The sequence below is a fragment of the Aythya marila genome (assembly GCF_965140915.1).
Source record: "Aythya marila genome assembly, chromosome: 1".
NCBI lineage: Eukaryota > Metazoa > Chordata > Aves > Anseriformes > Anatidae > Aythya > Aythya marila.
This window is the reverse complement of record NC_139042.1, coordinates 160,226,045-160,252,971: the sequence shown is the minus strand read 5'-3', so window position 1 is coordinate 160,252,971 and position 26,927 is coordinate 160,226,045. Positions and strand designations below refer to the sequence as shown.

General features: G+C 36.5%; 1 protein-coding gene across 12 annotated transcripts in view; it reads left to right on the top strand.

Annotated features, from left to right (window-relative positions):
• The window catches only part of NR2C1 (nuclear receptor subfamily 2 group C member 1), a 53,415-nt gene extending 28,286 nt beyond the window's left edge, over window positions 1–25,129 (top strand). For 9 of the 12 annotated variants that reach the window (XM_082783613.1, XM_082783619.1, XM_082783621.1 and 6 more), the window contains 12 exons: window positions 2,837–2,918; window positions 5,234–5,413; window positions 7,795–7,942; window positions 8,025–8,115; window positions 9,456–9,640; window positions 12,513–12,560; window positions 13,106–13,268; window positions 14,302–14,423; window positions 16,260–16,399; window positions 18,070–18,207; window positions 18,887–18,992; window positions 19,516–20,512. In XM_082783613.1, coding sequence (XP_082639739.1) covers window positions 2,837–2,918; window positions 5,234–5,413; window positions 7,795–7,942; window positions 8,025–8,115; window positions 9,456–9,640; window positions 12,513–12,560; window positions 13,106–13,268; window positions 14,302–14,423; window positions 16,260–16,399; window positions 18,070–18,207; window positions 18,887–18,992; window positions 19,516–19,690 — 1,578 coding nt within the window. In that variant the 3' untranslated portion in view covers window positions 19,691–20,512. Of the gene's footprint in view, window positions 1–2,836; window positions 2,919–5,233; window positions 5,414–7,794; window positions 7,943–8,024; window positions 8,116–9,455; window positions 9,641–12,512; window positions 12,561–13,105; window positions 13,269–14,301; window positions 14,424–16,259; window positions 16,400–18,069; window positions 18,208–18,886; window positions 18,993–19,515; window positions 20,513–20,951 lie in introns of those variants that run through there. The other 3 variants (XM_082783612.1, XM_082783618.1, XR_014319375.1) reach the window with 2 other exon arrangements.
• Window positions 25,130–26,927: the final 1,798 nt, after the last annotated feature.

The window sequence follows — 26,927 nt, the reverse complement described above, 5'->3', positions numbered from 1 at the left end:
ACTACAGATTCTGCATTTACAAAACCCAAAATGATGTGAGATTGTTACTAGTCAGGGTTGTAACTCCCTAAACTGGTCCCCAGTGCTCTTTACTCCACCATACATTGTATGTGCTGCTTCCTTAGTCCTTATGCTCCAACTTTCAAGCCTTCTGCCCCATATCCTCAACAGACGAGCATGTGATAGCACTGATTCCAAGAGGGAGAAGAGCATGCCCAGAAGACCTGGGAGATACAAGATCCTTCTACATGAAGTAGAAGATTACTGCACTTCAGCTAAAGCACAGTTATCAAGTGTTGATTTACCCATGTACATTTATTCTGCCATTATATTACACCAGTCTGGCAGGCCAAGCAACATTAGGAGAGCTACAGTCCATTTAGTCCAGTATCTCACACCTAAAAAATGGCCAGAAACAGGTGCTTGAGTAAATGTATTAAAAACTGAACACATAAATAATGATTCTTCTGAGTGTACCCTTTCACTTCCATTACTTCATGATTTAGAGGGACCTCCTGATCTGGAGAATGCAGTGAGACCTTACTTGATAGCTACCACTAAAGTTAATAACGTTTCTTGTTATTTATGATAGACCATTTCTGTTCTGGTCAGTATAATATCCTATGGCAGTAAAAACTATACAGTAAAAGTAGTAACAATTGATTTTTTTTTTTTTAACAAATCACTATCATATCCTTCTTCAAGTAATCTGTTTTCCCAAGTGAACACTCCTGATCTTTTTAGTTTCTGCTTTTCTAGGAGCCAGGCCACTGCTCCGATTCACTACCCACATGTGCAAGCAGTATCAAAAGTCAATCCAACTGAGAGGAATTCCAGCATGTGTGGTGGTATCATACATTCCCTATTTTAGGTAGTCCTCAACAGACATATAAAGCAGTGGGATATGATTTGAAGTAATCCTAATAGAAAGATTTTTTCAGAAGAAAGTTTAAAAGGTAAGAAGAGTGCCACACTGGTTTAAAGAACAAGATTCGGGTATAGGGGAAGTGTGGACAGACAATTAAAAGCTCTAGTTGTGCTTAGGCAATTTTGGCAACGTAGCTGAGTTTGAGAGGCAACAAAATATTCTCTTAGTTGAGTTAGGCTGTTCTGTTGTCAGCTAGTATGTAGTGGCAGAGATTGTTTTTGTTCTCCACTGAGAGTCAGTGAAATATAGAGTACCATTCATTTGTTGTTTGACTTCATATTCTTTGGCCCCTTTCATGTTTTCTCTCCTAAATGATCTTTCATCTCCAGTTTTGTCTTTTTTGTCGTTCTTCTGTAGCCTTCACTTGAAATGCCTGTTCATTTGCTACACAGAAAATCTCTCCTTTATTACATCTCATTTTTACGTTGACACATTTTGCAAAATCCTTTCTCCGATCATGTGCTTCACCTTCAGTGGCTCTTCTTTGTTCTAATAATCGATTTTTATTCTACATATTCAAGGTCAGTTGATGAGGTCTCTGAGTCTGGGATTTTAATCTCCTCCTGGGCCAAATTCTGTCGTCCTTCCTTATCTGGAACTTCCAGTTTCAGTGAAGGTTTCATCTATGGAAGGACTTAAAATTTGTTTGTATATATTTTATATCATGTCATGAATATGCATAATGGTGATGATGGAAATCAGGAAGGAACGAAAAGTTAACATTCTTTTAACCTGTCATGATTATTTTTCTTAAAAAGATGCTATATTAAAAGAAAACTTAATAGGCAAGTCTCTGAGACAGTGCTGTTAACAGAGACTGACTAGAAGGAAATAGACTTCTTACACATTCCCATATGTAAATCTAATAGTTTCCAAACTTTGAAAATGTGATTTTTAAATTTTCTCTGTAGAAGATAGGGTACTTTCTTCTTTCATTAAGTAATCTTTCATCTTATCAGAGGTCCTTTTTTGAATATGCAAAGCAAGAATGAGAGTGTCTGAATTCCTATTAAGACACTGTGGAAGTCAGAAACTTGTAAAACTTCTAAATTATATCACTTTTTAGTGGAAAGAATAATTTTCTCTTTTCTTCTTTACATTATTGTCAAGATGGTGTTTGGTTGTTACTTACATGATCATTTGGATTATTTCTTTGTTTATTTTAATGTATGTTATTTATCTCAGTGGATTACAGTTCTTAAAGATCAAATAGATCTTTATAGAAGATCAAATAGAAGGCTGTAGTGCCTGCACTGTAGTGCTGTGGTTCTAACATGTGCTTAATGAAACTTTACAGGTTCCAGAAATAAATTAATAAGACAAGACACAAATACAGAGATAATGCCAAGCTGTTACTGAAAGCTAAACTATCCACTTGATAATTAATGATACTGGTCAGAGTATGTTTTCTATTGGTCCACCAATTTATTGTTAAAAATGTGTATTGTAAAAATGAATCAACAATTACGAAAGTAGAAATAATAGCCCTTTCAAGGCTTTTTTTTTCTGTTTAATGCTTTTACCTCTTTTGTACTATGATCAAGTCATTACACTGTAAATCCAAAATTCAACAAAAGGTATGTATTCAACAAAATGAGTATACAGATGATAAATGTTTTTCAAAACATCAGTCTATTCTGCAGAGGTAATACTTAGATAAAACAAAATCTTGAAATCTTACTGGAAGTATTACAAGTAATACTTCATTGTGTCCTGATTAGGAGCTCAGTGACATGGCAGGTAGCTCAGCTCCTTTTTGTCTGAGGACTGTAAAATATACTCAAGAAAAGTTCATAATTTGTAGATTTAGTCCTTTATCTTAGAAGAAATCCACAAGCATGAGATTTATTTTAATCTTTCTTGATGGTAAGAAAAAGAAAAATGAAATTCTTTCCTATTTTCTTCCAGATTTTAACAGACAACTCTCCCAATGAACAGGCCCTAAATAAAGTGTTTGATCTGTGTGTTGTATGTGGAGACAAGGCATCAGGTATTTAACTTTTTTTAAGGTAGTACAATTTTATAAAAGCAGTATAAAATTCTTCTCAAGCTACGTAATGCTTTGCGTATATTATACACAAACAGGAAAGATACACTCTTTTTTTTGTAGCAGATAGTTACACTAAATTTTACTCTGGGGTCTGTGGGCGGGACTTGTTTATTGCTGTTTTACATCAAAAATTAAATATGTTTCCTACTAGATAATTTTTGCCCTTCTTTCTTAGGCTAATGCATTTTAATTTGGATTATAAAAATTGACTGACAGAATAACTTAAGTGACTTGCTCGTAAGATTTTTTTTTCTTAAAAGAAGGTCATGCAGTGAACTGACTATGTTATTGTTGTCAGATTCTCTTAAAATAGATGAGAAAACTGTTTGTTATTTAAAATATGAAACCAGTAGGTAAGGAGGACACTGTAGGTATCTGAAAAAACAAACCTGCTGACCTTAGGTTTATGTGGGACAGTTAGTTACTTGAAGAACCATGATTAAAACTGCACAAATGCACTATAGTTCCAGTTAAAAATCAGCTTAAGAACAGTGTAGTTAGTTAGCTAAAATTAGACTAAGTAGGGAAATGATGGCTCCTTCAGAAGATTCTTGTGGTTAGTCTGATTGAAATCTGTGTAATGGACCTCCAATAACATCAACATATGGGAACTGCAATTAAATACTCTTTTTTGAAAGTGACAGAAATAGAGTGTATGAAAATGCAGGGCAGAGGAGGGAAGTAGTTAACAGTAGGATTTCATCATGAAAGGTAGTAGGATGTAGAGCAAACTGCCTAGAAAATGAAATCGCCTAACATTTCTACTGCAGCCAAACTTAGCATAAGAATTATAGTTCCTAGAACTCTAAATGTATGTCAGATTTCACCCACATCAAGGGAAATTTATGCCAAACAAATGTAAGGTGATCTGGTTGGCCTGCTCCAGCTGGGAGGACAGCTCTGGGTCCCCAGTGGAGGACTGGAGCATACCTTGAGAGGCTGGTGATCCCAGGTGCTGCTCATCCTGGCCTTCCCATGGACACTGAGCCCTGGCAGTGAATGTGGGGACAGTGCCATATTTCCCTGTGCAGCTGTAGGTGCTGGGGAGCCTCCCATGTGGCAAGAAGTGGAGTGCCAACTGCTTTCTGACACCTCCAAACTGAAGTGCAAGAAGCTGCATCAAAGAGCAGGTGAAGAAGCAGCCCGAGTGCTTTGCCAGATGAAGTACTCATAAGCCCAGCTGCTATTAAAATGTTATACTTAGTGATACTTAATATGTACGATGCTGTGTAAATTTCACATTCAGGAGTGTGGCAACATGGTTGTGATAATGGAGTCTAGAAAACCTAGAGATCAGAATTTCCAGAAATTTCAGGCAGACAAGATTGATGTATCCAAAAAAAAGTTTGAGAAGAATGAGGAAAGAATCTAAAAATATATTTTCCCTTCAATTAGTTCATATTTGAGATTTATTTTTGTAATAAGCCCTACTAAGTTCAAAGAGGAGCCTTGGTGTCTCTGCAGTATGTATGCTGAGTGTTTGTCGGTGATCTTGGTTTTAATTTTTTTTTCATCACAGAATTGTAACTGTTGGAATTGCCAAGTATAACTTAATCAGAGGAGTACTTTTTAGTAATATTTTTAATTTGTGCTATAGAATAATCAAAACAATTTACTTCTTAAACTTCTTTCTGTAGTACATCCAAGCAATTTTTATGTGTTAGTATTAGAAATTTCACAGAACAGATTTTTAAAAATCTTTTCTATTTTAGTTCTCTCATTTAAGATTTTTACTGAAAGAACTAATGATGTAGCATTACTCTTTTAGGAAAATGAAAGGTGAAAGTAGGGCTTTGAAGCGATACGTACTGCTGACAAATGTGATATTTGCAGTTTCCGTGTTTCCATTAGACACAACGCATAGAATTTCTACAGCTGAATTTGTAATCAGTAATAACAGGACTTGCCTCATTACAAGTCAAGTAATTTTTTTTTTAAGTTGCTAAAGCATGTATAACTTAAGAGTTTCTTCTGCATTCTTGATAACCTCTTTTGTTAGCTTTTTTAACACTGCCGTCAACAGATTCAGCAAGAAATTAATAAGCTCTTGGTTATTTGCCTGTTTGAAAAATGTATCCTGTTGAAGTGCTCTAAACCAAAAATGTGTTTCACTTACATTTTTGTGTTCTTCTATAGCCACAAGTTGTATTTTAAGATCTGTAACCTATGGGGAAAAATAAGAGTAAAGAAAAAATGTAAAGAAGAGGTATTACAATGTAAAACTAATGTCATGATTCCTGTTGTTTTGTAAATAGGGCGTCACTACGGAGCAGTAACTTGTGAGGGGTGCAAAGGATTTTTTAAAAGGAGTATACGCAAGAATTTGGTTTATTCATGCCGAGGAACAAAAGACTGTGTTATCAACAAACACCACCGGAATCGATGTCAGTACTGTAGGCTGCAGAGATGCATAGCGTTTGGAATGAAACAAGATTGTAAGTCTGAATAAGTGTAAATCATTTTAGCTGGCAGCTGTGTTAAGGTTTGTGCTACAAAATATATACTTTATAATATTACAACAGATTGTTATCTCAATTTTATATTTTTATATCATATATTTTTCCTTCAAAGAATTATGCAAGTTTGGTGTGATCAGAAGCCTGAAATGCTTCAAGCACGTCTATTGCTTGACAAACTTAAACCCGTTGCATGTGGTAAAAGAGAATGACTCATTGCTTCTAGGCTGCAAATGTCAAGCATGTCTCCACCTTTTTTTTGCACATGCAATTCAACTTTTCTATCTGTATTTTAAGCTACTGAACTTCTTAAATCCCTCTACCTTCTTGTCACTTTTGCCACAACTTAGGTTACTGGCAAAGCTCTGCAGAGACCCTTACTCATAAGGCAGAGATCCATAGTGATACAGAGTGCAGTTCTTACCAATTCCTACAGATTTCAAGTTACTTTTTAGGTTTCCTTACACTGGACATAGTGATACCTTAACACCACAGTAGTATCAGAATACTAAAAACACCAGAAGTGAAGCAATACAAGAATACTTCAGTGCAAATACTGCCACACTGCTGCTGTACTCATGGTATTAGTGCTGTTCTCTGCTCTGTGCTATCTGGCTGTATTTTGCTGACCCTTCTGAACCTCTGTGGACGTTGTCCTTCCAGCCCCCCATCTGCCAGCAGAAGCCAGTAATGTTTTTCCAGCACAGGGGAAATTAATTCAGAAAGGGAGGAAAAGCTGAGGGCATGAAGTGGATCTTCCCGTTACACTTGAGTTCAGCTGGCAGGACTTTGTCCCTCCACAGCACAAAATAGCTGGGGCTAGGGGTCAGAAGGCACAAAAGGGAACTCTGGGTCCTGGGGGAAGACTGCATGGAGGAAAGGATTGTTCTGGGACAAGAAGTTTCATTTCTCAGTGGAATAGGGAGAGGAAAGAAAACTCTAGGAAAGAAAACTCTGTACTGTCTGGAGCTGGAGCTTCCTCAGAGTGTTTTTTTGTCCCTTGAAGAAGTCTTGGCCCCTTTTCAGCAAACTTGGATCCAGGTAGGGAGTACAGGGGTAGCAAAGGAAGAGCAAGATTTTTGCCCACCCTTTCAAAGCACCATTTGTGTATTACAGGGTAGGTTTAATGGCATTGACAATACTTCAATACTTGATGATACTGTGATCGTTGTTTGTGTAATAATTATCACTACAAAAATTGAAATAGTATCATAGTCTACTACTATCTTAAAAGGTTTTTTTTTCTTCATTATACATTTTCCATAACAGCGTAACAGAAGAAAGTTTTTTTTTTTTCCTTTGTTTTAAAAAATAATCAACATTCAGGGTTCTCTCCATAGGCTTAAACTGTTTCTGTGTGCAATACAATGTTAAAGAGGCTCTGCTAGTCAGTAGCCAGTGCTTATGAAGTTGGTGAATTGATGCACATTTTAAATTATGTGCAGATTGGGTTTATAACTGTTCCAGGATCATAATCCATTCTATAAAATGACTTGTACAATTTTAAAATTGTAGAAGAAAAAATCTTTTTTTTTTTTTTAAATAGTTACTTTGGAAATACCTTTTATTAATTAAATTTTACAGTAACAACATTGCATTACTGTTTGTTATTTTTCCAGAAATTTGGTTTTCCTTTTATTGAGTTTACAGTTTGATTTTACAAGTTTTTCTTTGGCTTTATTCCTGAGAGCTGGATAAATCACCATGGGGTATTATACTTTAAATTCCACTTTAATATTCTCTAATTCATCCAAGACAAGGTGATGTTTCTATGGGATAAAACACAGATTCATTACACCTAATTTCACTGAGCTATTCAAATTAAAAATCTGCTTGTTTTATTACATAATTGATTTTGGGTAAAGATCTCACCCAGATCTTGAATGGTCTGAACTGAGCTTGGCAAATGTCCCTTTCCCCCTCTATTTTCTAAGCTCCTAACTTGGGAAGCTTCCTTAAGTGTATGAAGTCATGTGGTTCAATGACCTGCTGTCCTTTAAAAATGAACTGAGAGTGTGGCTAGTGAAATTGAGAGAGGAACAGTAAGCCTCCCCTTAAAGACCCAAACTAAACAAGGTATAAGGGGATTTCTGTCTTAACTGTAACTTGAAAAATTATTCAGATTGTGTACATTTGATCTCAGACTTCGACTACTACATCATGTCATTAAGAACAAAACAAGTGTGTTTGTTGTTTTTTACTCAAGCTATTAGTTTACTGGTTATATATATATTCTAAGTTACAATCTCTGTACATACTCAGAATCGTTATTAAAATTGAAGAGTAAGTCAAGAAAAAAAGGATTGTTTCTTAGACGGTGATTTGTGATGTGACATAATAGTTTCATACTGTTTTATTAGCTGTGCAGTGTGAGAGGAAACCTATTGAAGTGTCAAGAGAAAAGTCTTCAAACTGTGCAGCTTCTACAGAAAAGATCTACATTCGGAAAGATCTTCGCAGTCCATTAGCTGCAACTCCAACTTTTGTAACAGACAATGAAACAGCAAGGTACGTATATTCTACTCCAAAAGCAGCTGTCTCTGTTTCTGGAAATCACCCCAAAACTAAAATGTGTGCTGTTTTGTGTCAGGTCGACAGGTCTGCTGGAATCAGGAATGTTTGTTAACATTCATCAGTCTGGGATAAAAAGTGAGCCTACTGTGTTGATGACTCCAGATAAGGTATATAATGATATGACTGCTATATAAAGTGCTGATTCATATACTTTTTGTTTGCTATAATGGTGTATGTAGGGATGAAAGGTTGTTCTGTTTTGTTGTACCTTTGTTTTAATAAATTCATGTTTAAAACATTCATTTACAATATTGCCCAGTGTTGTAGATGCCTTCTCTTCAGGAGAATTCTTTTAGCCCTGCATAGTAAAAATGCTAAAAACTGCAAAGTAAATGCCTTCCTCCCCCATTCTTGGAGAGCCTTGAAGGCCACCTTATTTTACTTTGTCTGTGGTAATCCTGACACTTAGAGATTGCTTTTGTTCCAGTACAGTGAGGTGTTTGTAAAACCTTATATGGCTATGGTGTTATCACAGTGCATTTCAAAAACACTTAGTTGTATTTTTTTTCCCCTTTATTGTTAATATTTTTTCAAATCTAATAAGCGCTGTCTGAGAAACAGTTTTGGTTTCTGATATGTTTATGAGCTGGTTTTCATTTGTTTCCATTTTGTTACGCATACTAATCCACTAAATTGATGTGATAATGTCCCTACACATGCACAGTGGGAAGCTTCTGTATTTTTCTAGCTGATATTAAATTGCCTCACACTGTTTATGTGCATTTTTCCTCACTCTGTCTGCAAAAGGCCTCATCAAATGTTTCTTCCATTTCATTTTTCCGACACTACCTGTATGACTGAGTTAAGTGACATGTAGCATGTTGGTTTTAGTAGCAGCTTACTTGCCTGTGAACGTGCGTTTTCCTTTTTATTTATTTATTTATTGTGGAGTAGGGTGGGAAATATGACTTAACTGCCTTCTTGAAGTACTGGTAACTACTGAAACAGCTTGTTCCCTTGCAATTAAATAAAGTTCTAACAAAAAGGCTGCAGCAGAGTTATTTTCTTGCTTGCTTAAAGGTGACTTTTTGTATGTTCCTCCTCTTCAAACTTTCTCCTATTACTATGCTATCATTTACATGAGGAAGGAAGGAAGGAAGGAAGAAAGAAAGATGATAAAAATGCTATCTAGTTTAGTCTTACAGTCCCAGTTAGTGACTAGTGAGTGGATATGCTGAAACTTCTGCCTGCACTTGCTTGCCATCTGTAGCATTCCTTCTGAAAGAAATAGATAGCTATTACTTGTAAAAGTAAATGTCCAAATATTTCATATTTTAGAAGCAGTGCAGGGTCTAATTACTACATTATGATTATGCATTTAATGAATACAATAATTTTCTTACAGGTCTATTCACAAGCTCAGTTCATTACTGTAGAAGTTAGATTCTTATATTACAAGTTATCTGCTGCCAATATGAAAGAATTAAAAGCTATAATTTTCCCTTAGGTTGAAGCCTGTCAGGGAGATTTAAGTACACTGGCAAACGTGGTGACATCATTAGCAAACCTCGGTAAATCCAAAGACATGTCACAAAGCAGTACAGAGCTATCTATGATTGAGAGTTTAAGTAATGGAGATGCGTCATTATCTGAACTCCAGCAAGAAGAACAAGCTAGTAGTGATGTTACAAGGTAAGGCACATTATGCTTGAAAATATTGTACTTCTCAAGAATGTCTCTGTTCATTCAGAGCATTAATTAAGTCATCACAATGTGAGTAATTTATCTGCATCTAAAATAGTAGTAGTAAGAGCATGAGCTCATGTTGAAGAGCAATCTTGTAAGATTATTCCAAATTAAATCATAAGTTTGGTTTGAGAAATAAATATTCACAGTTGTCTGTTCTTGGAATTAATTTCAGTGTAAATCAGCTGTTTTTCATACTTTTTGTTTGTCCTTAACAATGTGTGTTAGATCTTCTACTATATTCATAGTACTTTGTATCATCCTGGAAAACTGTTTCTTAAAGATTTCATCTGTGTAAGTAGTTTAATGCCCATAGCTGCTGATTGCCTTAAAAGCTTGAAAAGGATTTTCTTTCCAGATGGGAGAACTCAAAGAATGCTCACTGTCAGTACAAATGCATTCGTTATATATCTTATGAACTTGTGTCCTGCACTGGTTTTAACTGGGCCATTTTGGTGAGCATACATGTGAGGTATTCTCTGTAGTACTTAGTTACTCCTTCAGTCAGAATCACATTCTTCCTTGATTGTCATTCCATGCAGGCTTCTGACAATTGTCCCAACAATATTTCTTTACACTCCATCTATATTATACACGCTGTTTTGAAAATACATACGTAGAGTAAATTGATCAAGAAAAAAAGATTGGTATATAGTAAAGTAGTTTGTACTGACTCAAATACATGATTTCCCCAATACTCCACTCTACTACTCAGTATAATTGCAAGCAGAATGCATTTGTTCTGCGTTTCTTCATATGTGCTACTTAGAAAGTCAGTGTGACCTTTAATATAGGTGCTGATTTGGACCTCTGCCGTGTTCTCCTAGGTAAAGAACCCGAAGTGTAAGGAGTGTTGTTGTACGTGCTGATAAACATCAGTCAGTAATACGGCTGTTCAATAAGATGCAGTAATAAGGTTGCATGATTACCTGTTTGTTTATTTCCTGGCACTTTCAAATGCTTGCTTTTGCCAACTTCAGTGCTTCTGCTCAGTTTTAAAATCTGTCTACAGAAATCCATCAAGTTCTCAGCCAGTGAGCTTGAAAGAGCTCTGGCTCAGGTTAACGTGTACCCGTGTCTAGTAGGTCACCTAACAGATCCCCAGCAAGGAGTTTCACAGAAAATATTCCTGTGAAAGGGAAGTTGTTACTCAAACAGAAAACTAACATTTCTGTTGAAATCTTTGATTTCCGTGCCAAACCTTGTGCCAGCTTGATCGTATGGACACAGTTGTTCACTGAAGAAAATGATCTTAAGAGGTGTCAAGGAGCAGGTTTTATCTATCAGTGTTTTTCATGTATTTTGTTATATTCCCTTGCTTGCAGCTACAGTAGTTAAGCTTTCAATTTTGCTGACACCGGCTTAGCGTATAACTTTGTTGCTAGTATTCCACTGCTTTTATATTGTAATGTTACATGCTTTGTCCTCTAATGGCTTCATTATCTATGTTCATATTTTACAGCTAATCAGGAGTCCTGTTATATATCTGTTAGTGGCTGAGCTCGACGAAAAGAGAACCAAAGTTGTTTCTAACAAAGGGTATCAATACGATGTATTTAATGTCGATAATACATTTTTTCTTACTTTGTGAGCTGGTTTTTGTAACTTCAAGTCAAGCTCTGGTCTGGATTCTCTTTTCCATAGTGTTTTAACTTGCAACCATTGCTCATGTTGAGACACAATACATGAAAAGTACCTACAGTGTAGAGCCATTAAAAAGCAAACCTTCTGCTTACTTTTGCAAGCTTTCTTCTGCAAATTTATAATATAGGAGGCAGAAGATTTATTTGAAAGCATACATCCAAGAATAAGTTGGAAACAAAGTACCATGGGCAGACATGGTTTGCAGGGTACCTGCCCAACATTATGTGAAAAGGACGCTGCAACCTAAGCTAGAATAAAAACAGAGTTATAGCAGAGGCATATAGCCTTACCTGCTGGAGAGAGATCTTGTTCCTGGCTTACATTTCTGTCCCTGCTACATGCAAGAGCTCTGAAAAGATCCTATTTTCCTAAGCAGCTGCTATTGAGCTACCGATTTTGCCTTATTATACCTAAGATGACTAAGAGGAAGCCACATAGGGCCTGAAACTCAGATTTCCTAGCAGGAGAAGGATAAGATAACTTCAGAACTTGCCCATGAGCGCACTGTGTTTCTGCTCACTTTCCATACATGCGAGACAGAAAACTTGCCAGGTACATCTGTGTAGTCCACTTGTGCACTCCCCAGTCACCCTCCTGTGTGCACAAAAAGGTGTGCAGGCTAGATCCTAGGCTAGGATCAAAAACTGTTCTAGCTAATTCACCATCTGAAGCCTAAGGCAGTGTAAGCAGCTAGTTTATTGTGTTGTTTCTTTTGGTTGTAAATGTTTATGTTGTACACAGTATGCACTTAGGGTAGTGTTTTTTTTTTTTTAGTATATTAATATATGTAGGTAGCAAAGGAGTATGGAAGAAAAGGTAGGCAGAGTTCTACTTCAGACTTGGATATTAAATCAGTAATTTTAGATATCATGGCAGTAAACATCTGAACAAATAGAGAATCATGTCCACATAATCAGCTTCTGTAAAATTTTCAGATCTCTGCGTGAGTTTTTCATGTGACTGTACAAATGATACTGCTCTCAGGATATGTCATCTGTCTGTAGGCAGTAATCGAGTCTGTATATTTGTGACTGTAGATGTATCAGTTTTGGTTCTCAGGTGTGTTCGTGCACACAATGGATGTGTTATCAAGCAGGAAAATAAAGAGTAATACATCTGTGCTCCTCCTGGCATCTCCCCAGTAATGTTAGTGCGCATGCCTTGGTCTTCACAGGAGTCGCTGCCCCACCTCAAGGGACACTAAGGATGGTATTGAAAGCATGTGAGTGCTTTCTCTTACATATTTAGAAGCTCTCTTCTCAAATTAAGTTGAATAAACTAACCACACTTTATGGCTTACAGAAGCTTATTCCTTCTGTTTGTGCTTTTTAGCAGCAAAAATCTGTAAAATTTACACGTGCAGTAAGTTGTTTTAACAGCAGCCTGATGATCATGTGCTCAAAATGCTTATGCCAGCACTCTCAGTAAACATCACTAAAGAGATCTTGAAAGGCAAACTGTGATTCAGCAGCACAGTCAGTATGTCAAAACTGTGAATCTGTTGGCAACTAGTGCGAACAGGATCTGCTGCTAATTTTTTGCTTCAGAGACACTGTAAGTTTCAGTTGTCAGGGATTTTATTTTGTAGAGTGGCAGAAAAAGCATGTTAATGACTTTTGTTTTTCAAGTCTTTTTTTTTTTTTTCTTTTTTTTTTTTTCTTTTGTTATTTGAAACAGACATCAGAATACAGGTTTCAGACATGTGCAGATTCCTCCTAAAATGAAATAGTCTCTTAAGATGATTTTTTTTATTATTTTTTCACACAGGGCCTTTGATACCCTTGCAAAAGCATTAAATCCAGGAGAGAGCGCAGCGTGCCAGAACTCTGACAGTGTTGAAGGCAGCGTCCAGCTGATCGGGGGAGAAACAAGCATGAATCTCGTTGAAATAGAGGGGCCACTGCTCAGTGATGCCCATGTAGCATTCAGGGTACTTAATACTCTTTATTGTTGGCTATATAAACATTTTAATTTGGTGGTACAACATAATTAATGATCTGATTACGTTGTCTTTTGAATCTCTTTGAAGAGTAATTATTCAGGTATCAGCATTCATTTCTGATGAATGCACTGCTTTCGTCCACCATCCACCGGTAGCCGTTTGCTTGGGAAAATTAACAGCTCTCAGTTGTTTATTTACACTGTTTATTTTACTGTTTTTTACCTTAGAAGTAGTAGGTAATCAGAGCAAAGGGATATACATGGAAAACTTTAACAGCTAAGGGAAATATATGGTTGCTTTTTTAGAGAGGCAAATATTTTCTCACTTCATTTCTCCTTTTATGAGCATGTAAGAATTACCTTTTTTTTTTTTTTCATCATATTATTATATATCATATATAATATCATATATTATTCATGGACAAATTGAATGTCTTGCTTATCTTTTAGTTTTCATTAAATGTTGCCGCACTCAATGGCACATATTTCTAATGTAAATGTCAGTTTTGTTTTAAATTATCTTAGCCAAACCATTTTATTACAAAATTTTGATTTCTGAGGATAAAAGTAATATGCTGTAATTAGGAATTTCGTGTCAGTTCCCAATTTCTTTACATACACAGGTGAAAGTTACGTATTTATCTATATGTAAGCGCAAGCAACATCATTCTAATTACAGTGGTTCTTCCAAAACTTATATTCCTTACATAATGCCTCCAAAGATGAGTTTTATTTGGGACTTTTCATCCCCAGGGTTCCCAGACATAAATCTTTATCTAAACTTAGATTCAAAATTTTTATTGTTTTTGTTGCTTTGTAGTCACTGTGGGATATACACAGTGTGGCTAGTAAGCCAAAAAACAGTCATTCAATTTTATTTCAGGCTTATCTCAAGTTTAGTTTAAAAATAATGTTACTTGCTTCTCTTAAGCCTTGAAAGTTATTCTTCATATTATGTTTTATACGGAAAAAGTAAAATAATTGACTTGCATTTATTTTTTATTTATTTTATTTTCTGGTAGCTCACCATGCCTTCTCCTATGCCTGAATATCTTAACGTTCACTATATCTGCGAGTCTGCCTCCAGGCTGCTGTTCTTGTCCATGCACTGGGCGCGTTCCATTCCGTGTTTCCAAGCTTTAGGGTAAGTGTTCAATTACTCTTATTTGCTCATGTTGTGAATAAACACTGTTAAATGGCAAGGAGGGGAAAGTGGGTAAATGTGATATTTTAGTAGAAATTGTTGTCCTGCAGGATTTCAAAATACTTAGCGAATTAACAGTGAACTGTGTCATTGTACATTTAAAAAGTTTTTGCAACAGAGAGACAATGCAAAGTAGTGTTATAACAACAAATGGGAATTGTTTTCTTAAAATAAAATCTACAAAAGACCTGCCTATCTAAAAAGATTTAACAAGACATATGTATAAAAAATCTGCATTTTTTTTGGAAATATGTTACTTCCCGATATATTTGTCAGTTTGAGTAAGAAAATGGAGGAGTAGGCTTTCTGAATGTTGTTAATACTCACCTGTGCTAACATTTGCAGTCCCAGTCAAGATCACGGGCTTATTTGATATATTAATCAGGCTTATTTGATATATTAATGAAGCTTTTTAAAGTTGAGAACATTGTGTGCTGTGTAATTTTAACTTTTAGAAGGGTGACTCATATTTCAATTTTAAAATAAAGAGAAATTCATGGTATTAGCAGTTGAGAGGAGTTGATGAGCCAAAGCAAAGCGCTAATTGTTTTGTAAGATAATTGTATCCAAGCGGTTTCCTCCCCAAGCACTGTTCTCCTTAGTCTCGGCAAGATAGTTGGCTCAGACATACTAATTTAATCAAGATGTTGCTTAGTACATTTTTGTGCACAAGGATTCCTACTGAAATGCTAATCAGGCTGGTTACAGCCACTTAGTTTTTTGAGGCTACTTAAGTGTGATCAGGTAATTCTGGTATAAGTTTGATCATCCATAAAGTAATGGATTAGCTTTAATATGGTTTTCTTTGAAAATCCTATGGTTAACTTTCATGTGGTCATGTGGTTCTTTTAACTTTGCATTATTTATATTTACTGGCTAAAACTGGTACCTGAATTTGACTCCTCAGTGGTAGGATTTCCTTTTTATAAGGTACTGAGCTCCTGTTGAGTTCTACAAGCTAGAGATGCTTGGCATCGCTGAAAGTTAGGTTACTAATATTAATTAGTAACCTAACTAATTAACCTATTAATTAGGGCTGAATATTAATAGGCCTAATTTTAAGCTTCAGCATTTAAAAATATATTAAAATGACTAAAAATTAAACTTAATATGAGGACTAATTCTTACAAGAAACAAATCCTCGTGACTTCTGTTTATACTTTGAAGTCTGTATTTTAAACTTGATTCCAAACATGAAAAGGATACAAAAAATGTAAGTCAGGAAGCTCAGGAACTTGGTCTCACATGTTCCATTTCATATGTACTTTTAACTTAGAAATTGCACCAAGCTGTCAGATTTCAAGTTAAAAATAAAAATAAATAAATAAATAAATAAATAAAAAGACTTTTGAGTCTATTCTACAACCAGAATACAGCAACAATGCAAACTTTGATTTTGCCCATGCATATAAATCTTACCTAAAAATGAGTGTGAATCCTAGGAAAACTAGCATGATGGAAATGATAGAATATACCTAGACAGTTGTCATTTACTGTAACTTCAGCTTGTTTTTCTGTTAGAGATCTGTTGCCTTTTTGATCAATAAATCAAAAATGATTTCTTCACAAATGTCACTTTAAAATGTGTTTTAATCCTAGCGTTTTAATTATTTTAGTGTTTTAATTTATTCTGGTACTGGCTGCAGTGATTGAGTTAGATGATGTTTTATGAAGTGTTCTTCAAATTAAAAAAATGTAAAGCCAAGTGGCTGGTTTTATTGAGTGCAATTAATGTGTTTTGTTGTTGTTGTTGTTGTTGTTTTTTTTCTTTAATAGACAGGATAACAGCATATCATTAGTAAAAGCCTGCTGGAATGAACTTTTTACGCTTGGTCTTGCACAGTGTTCACAAGTTATGAATGTGGCGACTATGTTAACTGCGTTCGTTAATCACCTTCACAGCAGTTTACAGCAAGGTAAGGTGAATATTGTGCACGTTTGCAGACTTGGGGAATTACATCATGGTTTTAAAGTTTTGACAATTGTTAATGAAAAATTACTGTTCATAGAATTTAACAATTGGTATTGACACAAAATAATACTAGAAACTACAGTTAACAGGATGGAAATTTAGGGCAATTTTTCTGAAGTCAGCTGTCAGCTATGCTAATGCTTCCTTTCCCCAAAATGAAAAGAAAGAAAGAAAAATAAATAAATAAATAAATAAATATAAAAATTTGCCCATCTTTCTGATGCAGGTTAGCTTTTACTGTTTGTTTTGTTTTTAAATCGTGTTTGATATCTGTGTGAACTCTAATAGTGTTCTGCTGTTCTGTTGGTGTACCTCAGCTCAAAATAGGAATATTTCAGGCAGCCTCAACTTTAAGAACACAAGTATACTGTGAATATGATTCCTCTCTATCAAGGGTGTAAAGAAGAACCCAACTGGTCTTGCTGTTCATAGCTGTGAAACAAAGCAGCCGAATGCCACCTTCGTGATGTACTTCCTGTACATAATTTGGCTTGTATATTAGTTTTAGACTCCATACAAGTCTTCCAAGCAGATTTGCAATAAGTATGCTTCCTTCCTTTTTATCCTATGTCCTGCATCTTTTGCATGTTTTACATTAAATGAAGTTGGCCTTCTCTTTCATTTACTCTACAGTGAAGGAAATGTTCTTCTGAGTGATACTCAAACTGAAGTAAGGGAGTCTTTCAGTTAAAATAAACATAAAAAATCTTTATCTGTTCATAGTTTAGCACATTTTTTAAGTTAGATGTACATACAAAAATGTTAGCATTTTCAGGTTTAACTAGAGTTAGGATTATTTGCTGTTACTCTCTTTAATGCAATGCAAAAAGAGATTGGTAAGCCATAGAAAAATAGCTCTCTAAATTATAAGTTTTTCTTCTCCTTTTATGATGAAGAGATTAAAGAGTTCATTCTTAGGGGTTTTCAGGTTTAAAAAAATATCTGCGAGATCCTGATTAAAATAAACAATAGTTTGTAATAAAAACAAATTGATTAAACCACTAAACATAACGGATCAGATAAATATGAACAAATTGTGAATATCTTTAGGAGGGAAACGGACTGGGGACTTACATCAATCTACATAATTTATAAGCGTGTTCACCAAAAACTTTAATAATTAATGATGGTTTTATCATTACTACAAATGTATATTCTTATTAATTTGGGAATTCAGTTTGAGTGTACAGATCAGAAATTTATATCCAATGTCTTCCAGTTACCGAAGGGGAATAGCTCTGCACCAACCACATTCCCCTAGATGCAGTGGCATGGTCTTTGACTGACTAAAGTAACCCATCAGTAAATATAAATACTGCACCTGACTCTTAGATATACAGTGTAGATCTGCAATAGCAATGTTGTCTTTAGTTATAAGTAGTCTTTCCTTGAATATTCCAACCTTGAGTCCACCTCTGATTATTGGAAACTTTAGTGACAGGAACTGTTGGTGTAAAGATTATTCAGATCTAGTACATGAGTTTATAGATGGCACAGATTCCCCACTATTTGATCTAATACAAATGATTAATGTTTTTAAAAATCCAGTGTGACTACATTTTTGCACGTGTGTTGACGTTAGGGTTTTTATACTTTATGTATGTGTCAACTCAGATAAGCTGCCAACAGACAGAGGAAAACTAGTAATGGAACATATCTTCAAATTGCAAGAGTTCTGTAACAGCATGGTTAAGCTTTGCCTGGATGGATATGAATATGCATATTTGAAAGCAATCGTACTCTTCAGTCCTGGTATGTAATTATTCTTAATGTAAACATTTATTCTTTTTCTACAACTATAGAGACTTAAGGTGTTAAAAGTTAGTTTAAAAATTCATAGAATCATTTCAGTTGGAAAAGACCTCTAAGATCATCTGATCCAACCTTTAAAAGAATTTTCTGTGTTTTCCGCAAGGGTATATTTTAGGTAAGCTATGTCAGGGGGGTTGAAACTGGATGATCTTTGAGGTCCCTTCCAACCCAGGCCATTCTATGATTCTACAGGTTTAGGAAACAAATAGTTCGTAGTTTTTAATTTGCTTTTTTGACTGATGCTATTATTTTCTTTTTCCACGAATGCTATTTATGCATACAATATTCCAATAAATATCAGTGTATTGGAACAATACTGTTCCATGCAACACAGAGAACAGAGGTATGTGGAGGATACAGGAATGATGTAAAGTACTGCATTTATTTGAACTCTTTGGAATGTCTGGTTGTATTATAAACAATGAAGGAAAACACCAATGTAGAGGAAAAAAAAAAAAAAAAAAAGAGGTAAAGCAGCATCCTTCATTAAAACTGTTGGAAAGCTTGAAGTTGCTACAGCTATCAAATAATCATTTCAGCATGCTTACAAGTAGATAATCTGCAGGGATTTTAATGCACCTTATATAGAACAGATATAACAATATAGGGTGTCTTTCAGATCATCCAGGTCTAGAAAATGTGGTACAGATTGAGAAATTTCAAGAAAAGGCTTACATGGAGTTCCAAGACTATGTAACAAAAGCATATCCAGATGATACGTACAGGTGTGTAAACTCACATGCTTACTTGATTGATTCTCTTTTCAGAGCACCAATGATACTGATACGTACAGTATTTCTTGTTACAAATATGTGCATTTTATTCTTACCTTCTTAAAGATAAGAAATTACCTTTAGAGCACTTAAAATACTATGTATATATTCATACATATTATGAATGTAATTTATCTACTTAATCATTACTAATTTCCAAAATGAAATATTGGAAATAAAATTAATGAAGTATTTTTTTTCATTTTGAATTGCACCTGTGTAGAGTATTTCCTCATTTAGTCTAAGTCCAAACATTGTAGAGTCCATGCACATAGACTTACATATTTGCATTTCTTGTACTACTGAAGGCATGACTAACTATATACTCCACTGACTTACATATCTAAGCCTTTCATGAACTAGATATAGCAAATTTTGACCAGTATTGTTCCTTGTTATTTTTTTCTGTTACTGATACTTGAACAACACCGAACTGTGTGACCAAGTAACACTTTCTACTAAACTTACTTTCCAGACTGTCTAGACTCCTTCTCCGATTGCCTGCTCTTAGGCTGATGAGTGCTGCCATCACTGAGGAGCTGTTCTTTGCAGGACTAATCGGAAACGTTCAGATTGATAGCATCATCCCATATATCCTGCGCATGGAGACAGCGGACTATAACTCTCAAATAATTGGTCACGCCGTATAAAAGTAGCAATCAAGGATTCTGCACCATGGCAGTCATGGTGATGTAAATGCATACCCTGTCTCCAAGAGATGGCAATAAGCCTTCACATGCACCTATCCAAAGAAGGCGAATATTCCTCCTTTCCAGTACACTTGGGAAATGTGGTGGAGTGTCTTAAGGAATATAGGATCGCTTCCTATTTTTCATCTGATCTTCAAGGACTTGTAAATTAACTTGATATCTGAAGAAAGTCAAGAATTGTCCCTCCTATTTTTGTAGATAGATGAACTTGGAATATTTGTTTATGAAGTCCAGGCTTGTGAAGAAATTGAAGAAGCTTTGACTGAACTAAGGTATCTCAACTTAGTTTGATGTTTTAGACAAATAAATTAACTTTCCTCTCTGAGCTGTGTTTTCAGTGTTTTGCTGCTAGTTCTTTCTCAATGAATAAATGGAAAATACATGATCAAACATCTCGAAAAGGCCAGTATCTCCATGGAAATGAGACCCTTATAACCAAACTTAGAGTTTTGCTGTTGTTTTGAAGAAAAATCAATTTCTTGTTGAATGAAACAGTGTATACTATTACAAGTGAAGGGAAGGTAGAGGAATTTCAAATTTTAAAAATACTCTGCTGACATTTTGATGCAGTTGATTGAAAGTGAAGCTGCAAAGGGTCAGTACTGACTGCTGTGTAGATGCGAGGAATACTGTGCTGTAGTATTATGTATTGGTAGATATCAGCTGTTTTATAGTATGAAAAACTATGAAGTGTTTACTGCAGGTATTCAAAAAGCAGCCTCCTGCTTTTACTGGTCTCACAAGCTGAAGCTTTTTCACACTAGCCCATACTCAGCACACGAGGATGGAGGCATTCAAGATGCCTCTTAATTTTATTTCAGCCATCACTCTAAGAAACGAATTGTGTTTAGAGTTCTGTGCATGTGTTCATGTCATTATTCTTGCATAGGATTTGGAAATTATTTTTTGTTGTTAGCCTTTAGCTGTCTAGCTATCTTTTTCCAACCAGTCTCATATGATTATTTTTTAAATTTGAATTAGACAAATTCAAATATAACAGGCTCCCTCCTCGTAGGAGCCTGGCCTCTGCTGCTTTTCCTTTCCTTGGTAGAAATGGGTCTAGATGCTTTATATACATGTATGTTGAGTGAATCTGGCTCCATCTAAGGGTGGATTCAAATGCTTTTCTCTCTCGAGGCATGTGCCTCATTGCCACGTAATGCTCTAACGTATGGTTGCTCCTTGCTTCCTTTTGCTGCAGGAAGCTGTACATCCCTAGCACATTTAGTAGCCGTTGCTTAAAATTAGAGAAGGATCCTAGTGAAAGTGATGGTCTACTGCTGACACTCGGGATTATCTAAAGCTTGGATCAAGGCCCAGTTCTCTTTACCCAGGACTTTTCTTTCTCTGGCAGCACTGGGTGAAGAAGAGCCTCACCCAGTTGCTTAGCCAAAAGATCCCCTTAAAGGGAGGCCTTTGCCCAGCCTGTACCAGCCGCTCCAAGGCCACTCCATTGAAGGACTACTAGATGAGGCTTGGGTGAGTTCTGTGTTTTTTCTCAGCACCTGAGGATCTCAACCATCCAAAAAGCATCAGAGAACAGTCACTGACACTGAATTATTGTGTTTTTTTTAATTCCACTAACCAGTTTGTTTGGCTCTTCCTCTGCCCAAGCTCTATAACCAGAGGCTGTTCTACAGGATCAGCCATATACAGTACCACAGACCCTAACGCTTGGTGCTGAGGACCCCCGATGGGGTGGAACCATCTCCCCTGCTCTAACTTGGCACGGAAGGACTTCCTGGGGGACAGCCTTGAGTGCTGGAGCTGGCTGTGGTGCCTCACCCTTCCCACATTTCACCCGTCGCAGGCGCAGGATTAGGCTCTTCATTCGTGTTCCCTGGAGTTCATGAAGAAGGAAGACGTCTTCTCTGTATCCCAGGAAACCTGCCTCACTGTCTGTGTGAACAATTGCTGCCAATGTGCTGCGCTTGTTCTCATCCCAGTGGTAACGGGCTCACCTTGCCATCTGTAGGACCAAGGTGCAAATGGGACATACATCATTCTTCAGTTCAGCTCGTAGAAATTTGGACCCTGTTTTCCAGCCCCATGTTATCCCTAACCCACTCCTGGAGATTTTCCTCTGTTAAACCTTTTAAGGAAGCTGACAGGAGTTTACTCCTGAACATTTTGGAGGTGTTTTCCTGGGCATCCCAAATCTTGGAAGCATTCTATGCCAGTTTTCTCCAGCTTTGTGTAACCCAGATAACAGCAAGATGGAAATAAAAGCTTGTTTTCCTTCTAAATGCAGCAGACTGTGCAAATATCTCTCACATCTTTGCAGGTTTTTTTTACTCCAGAGCTTGAGCCTCAGGCATGATAAGCAGTTTCTTGTTTACCGCTGCCCAAAAGATTTGGCTGATGTGGCTTCTTCCATGATACTGTCTAGCTGCAGAAACAGCTGAGAAAACACCAGTGTTCATACAGGTGTAAATCTTAAGGGATTGAATTCCTCATCGTGTATATTTTTAACAGAGCAGTGTTTTGGAGAACATGGCCACAGAACCCTATTTTCTCTGGATTTCCTTTATTGCTTCCTCTTCGTGGCCCAGTGTGGCCTCGTAGACAAGTTAGCCAACTTCACCAAAACGTGGACTGCCAGCACCACTGATTACTGGTTCCTTAGGCTGTCTTACCTCAAAAGCACCAGAACCCCAGTCATGTTTTACATCAGACTTTCAGGTGTTTTACGCGTGCCCTTGCTGCTCTTTTTTGATGCCTGTCACCTCTGGCTGGCAGCAGCAGATCCAGATCCCAGTGGCTGACTTTTTCCCCTCCCACATCTCTTATTGCTGTATTCCTGGCAAATTCCAGGGCTTCATCTGGGATTTTTTATAAGTAACTTAAATCAGGAATTCAACCCCTTTATGTTTTTCTTCTTAAATCCTGTCTCCAGATCGGAGTCTACCCTTCCTTCACATGTTGGGTAGCAAGGGATTATCGTCAGTCATCTTGCTTGCACATGACGAGAGACTGTCAGGTATCTTGAATCTAGTTATCTTGACCAGGTGAGAGACCAACCAGGACAGCCATCTCCAAGCCCGGTAACAGACATTATTACTTCTGTGTGAGAACAATAGGGTCATGTCACCATCAGCAATCGGGATATCTCAAACTACATTAGGGGCTTTGCTGAATAACACCTGTACGCATCATTGCCAAAAGGACAGTGAGTTCAAGAAATCTTCAAATTGCCAAGACGTGTCTGCCAGCCACCTTGTTCTGAGCATGTGGGGACAGCTAATTACGGGTTGTGTGGCCCCATGTATATGCACATAAAGAAAAACTTCTTATATTGAAGAGATTCCAGTTGCTTTTGTTGTCCACGTGTGCGATAACCATACACCCTCTCCCTTTCTATGTGTAGCCAACAAAATACGTAAGCACTGCACTCACTGCCAAGTGAAACAAAAGGGGAGATTTGAGCGCACACCTGCAGTATTGTGAGGGCCCAAAAAAACATTTTATGATCTTGGGTACCTGATCTGATATTTGGACCTCTGTAGAGATAATGTGCACATATGCAATGCATTGCAAAGAGCTCTGGCTACTGGTAAGTAACTTTTTTTCCCCAAAGTTTATTACATTTTTTCATTGTAAGTTCAGTACTGGTTTAAACATAAGGTGCAGGCTGGTCTGTGCTGCTTAGCAAGTAATCTCTCCTTTCTTTGCAATGATCAAGAAGCCAGATGGTGCTGGTTATTCCTTCAGTTTATTCACTTTTCTTATCAAGATTTTTTCTTTAATCCTTTTGGATTCTTAAACGATGAGTTCATGCTCTTGATAAGGAATGCTACATAACTGGGATTTCTCAGAAATAGGAGCTATAAAACAGGTAAATTAATACAAGGATGAAGATGCATTTTTCTTATTTCTGGCTCTTGACCATTGCAGTTTTCTTTGAGAATAATGTGGCATCTTACGGAAGGTCTAAACAATGAAGTTCTTGTTTGGTTTGGTTTGTCTGAAGATAACTGTTGCTCGGTTAAATGGAGCATATTAAGTTACCTTCAGCTCAGGCTGTGAACGTTTTGAACAGCTATTTTTTATGGTGACAGGATCTCACATTACCACCTGTGTGATTTATTATTTTTAGTCCTGTGAATAAATGTTCTTTGCTGAACGAAAAGCTGGCAAATATTACAAATATTACTGTTTTTTCATGCTGTTAGTAAGACTGTTGTTCTGCTAACAAAAATGTACACAGTGAATCTCACTTAACCATGGATGTTAAAATATCTCATTATTTTTGTGACATTCTCCTTTCTCCTTTAAATTTTTATTAAACTTTTGATCTTCAGCATTCTGACAATTTTCATACCTATTCAGGATTCAACCAAACTGTGGCGTTTTCTAGCCAAAAAATAAAAAATTTCTTTGCCAATGAAAGAACAAGTTTAGTTTCAATAGCTTTAAAATGTTCAATGTTAAGAGCAAGAAGATTCATTTTAATATAAATCACATGAATTGAAAAACTATTTTATACATTTTAGAATCCTGTCACTTCAGACGGGAGCAACGTTACACATAATGAATTGACTAGTTTGAAACATTTTCCTTGAAAATGTGTGTTGTACATGTATACATGGGCTTGGGTTATTTATTCCATACTGGTGGCGTTTCTGGTACAAATCATTGTTATATTTTAACTTTTTTTTTTTATTTTTTATTTTTATTTTTTTTCTCCAAAAGTACTTTAATTGCAATACCTTCCGCAGTTACAAACTTAACCTGTCCATACATTTTGCCTCTTCTGTGGTCATCAGGGTCATCAAAAGTCAGCCACTGGTCTGTTATTTTGTTCAGCTTCTATGGTTCCTAGCACATCAGTTTCATTGTAAGCATTAGAACGTAATTGTCTGCTGTGGTGTAACAAAATCACTGTAAATGTATTGAAAACTGACTAAATTTTGAAAATTCTATTTTGGGTGTATTTTTTAAAATAAATTGTAACTTTCTATTATAGAAAACAATTGTAATAACCTATCACTTTGTTAGTGTTTTATACCGACTGTCCTATAGACCTGAAGCAGTGTATATGATTACAAAAACTTTGTGGATATTTCACTTCTGTTTTACTATGTAGTAGTGTCAATTACCTTCAGTCTCTGGGATTTGTGATAGCTGCAATATCTTGCCGTTTTCTAGCCCTTGTTGCTATTAACTCTGTTTCTGTGCTTACTATTTTCTGCTCAATGCAATTGAGTATTTGGAAATGTAATAATTTATTATAAAATTTAATTCACCATCATTTTTTGCCTTTAAAACACTACATACAAATTTGCTATAATGAATTCTGATCACAGGTCTTTGTGCCATACAACGCAATAATCTATATTTGCAAATGTTTACTCAGTTCATTATGGATCGGTTTTAGGTTGAAAGTTAAAATATGGCTGAATACATTTTTCTTTTTATATAAATACAGACTTCAGGTTGAATTACCTCAGTTTTAAATATTACTGGATAAATAGTGAATTTATTCTTGTTCAAATTTGTGAAAATATCACAAGTTTTGGTTCATTCCAGAATTGATTTCTCAGTGATAATTGAAAAAGTGTGATTTGTTTCAGTCTTCTTTTATAAATGATTGTGCTACTTACATAAATATGCAGACAACCTATAAGTGCATTCCAAATGAGAAAGGAGCTACCACTCTTTCCATGTTTCAATTCTGAAATGTCTTTATCATGCAGTAAATGGAGTATCATGGAGAAAATGAATTACCCACTGATACAGATAAAAGATAAAGCTTGGATAATGCAGGGAACAGATGACTTACAAGAAGTAAACATTTAGACTGTCTTCCGCATTAGCATTTACTCCAGGATCTCTCTTGCTTCTGTTCAAAAACTTACCTTTCTCAGCACTCCTACAGTACCCTGTTCTCCAGTCAGACTGCTGCTAATAAGTATTCCCTCCTCCTCATACCAGTAACTTCCCACAGCCTTTTGGTCACCTGTGATGGAAAAAGGAAGAGCTCTCTAGTGACAAGTGCTCTTTGGGTAAATAACACACAGACTGGGAACTCTCCAGCTTGGTTACTCTGGGGTACCTTCTTCTCTTCTCCCTGCTTAACAAACATCCCTAAAAAAATCCCAGTCCTGCCTTTCCTTCTCTTCTGTACGAAATAATCCCAAAGAACATTTGTACTTCATCATATGAATGCTTCTCTCCTGAGCTCCTCCGTTTTTCTCGTAAATATACAAAGTCATGTTAACACATGGAACAGCCCCGTTCAGCCACCTCAGTCTCCCTTTTACCCTCTGAGCTCTCAAGTGCCACCCTCACTCTGATATGTGACTGCTAACATGTAATACCATCTTCTATTACATTCATCTTTCATGGGAAATCAGAGCTGTGTGTTTTGGCTTGAGCGTAGGACCTGAGTGTGTCCCCATGTCACTGCAGTGGAGTTGGAGGCAGGTCATGTGGACCACCAGAGCACCACCGTGTTCAATATCATTACCTCTGGACACGTAAGGTTTTTGTGTCTGTTGATGCATTTCCTGATCTATTTATTTATTTATTTATAGCAATCGGATCTTGTAGCAATGCTTGCTCAAAAACATTTTCAAATGAATTAGGCTGAGGTCTGGGGAAGATGGATGAGGTGCTAATAAGGAGAGAAGAGTGTTTTGTGGCTTGGTTGGAGTGATGGTGGAAAAGCGTACAGCACAGGAACAATGCTCAGGGCACCCTTATCTAAACTTGTGTGGTGGAGTGCCCATGATAACAGAGAAACCAGACAGGCCTGCTCCCCCACGGGCTCTCCTGCATTAACACGGCGCCCTTCACTCAGCAGAACCGTTCACTGCACACCCAGAGCACCAAACTGCCACGTGCTGAGCCTCCAGGTAACACCAGGTTGCTAAACACAGAAGTTAGTTGGCAGGAGGCTGACCTGCAGCTACAGATGACCTGCTTCATCTTGTTCTATATGGAGTGGTAATTTATGTCCAGAAGATGGTTGATATTAACAAAGAAGGGGGAGATGTGGGAGTGTGGCCATGGGGGTTGGCAAGCCCCATGGTTAAGAAGGGTGATTCAGGAGACTCCATGCAGTCTCGGGTTGCTTGCTCTCCAGCCGTTAAGGCATGGAAGTTTCTGGGTGTTTGCCATTGCTGTTATATGCAAAGTTGTTTGTCCAATGAAAAGTTGTTTTTGAAAAGGACTG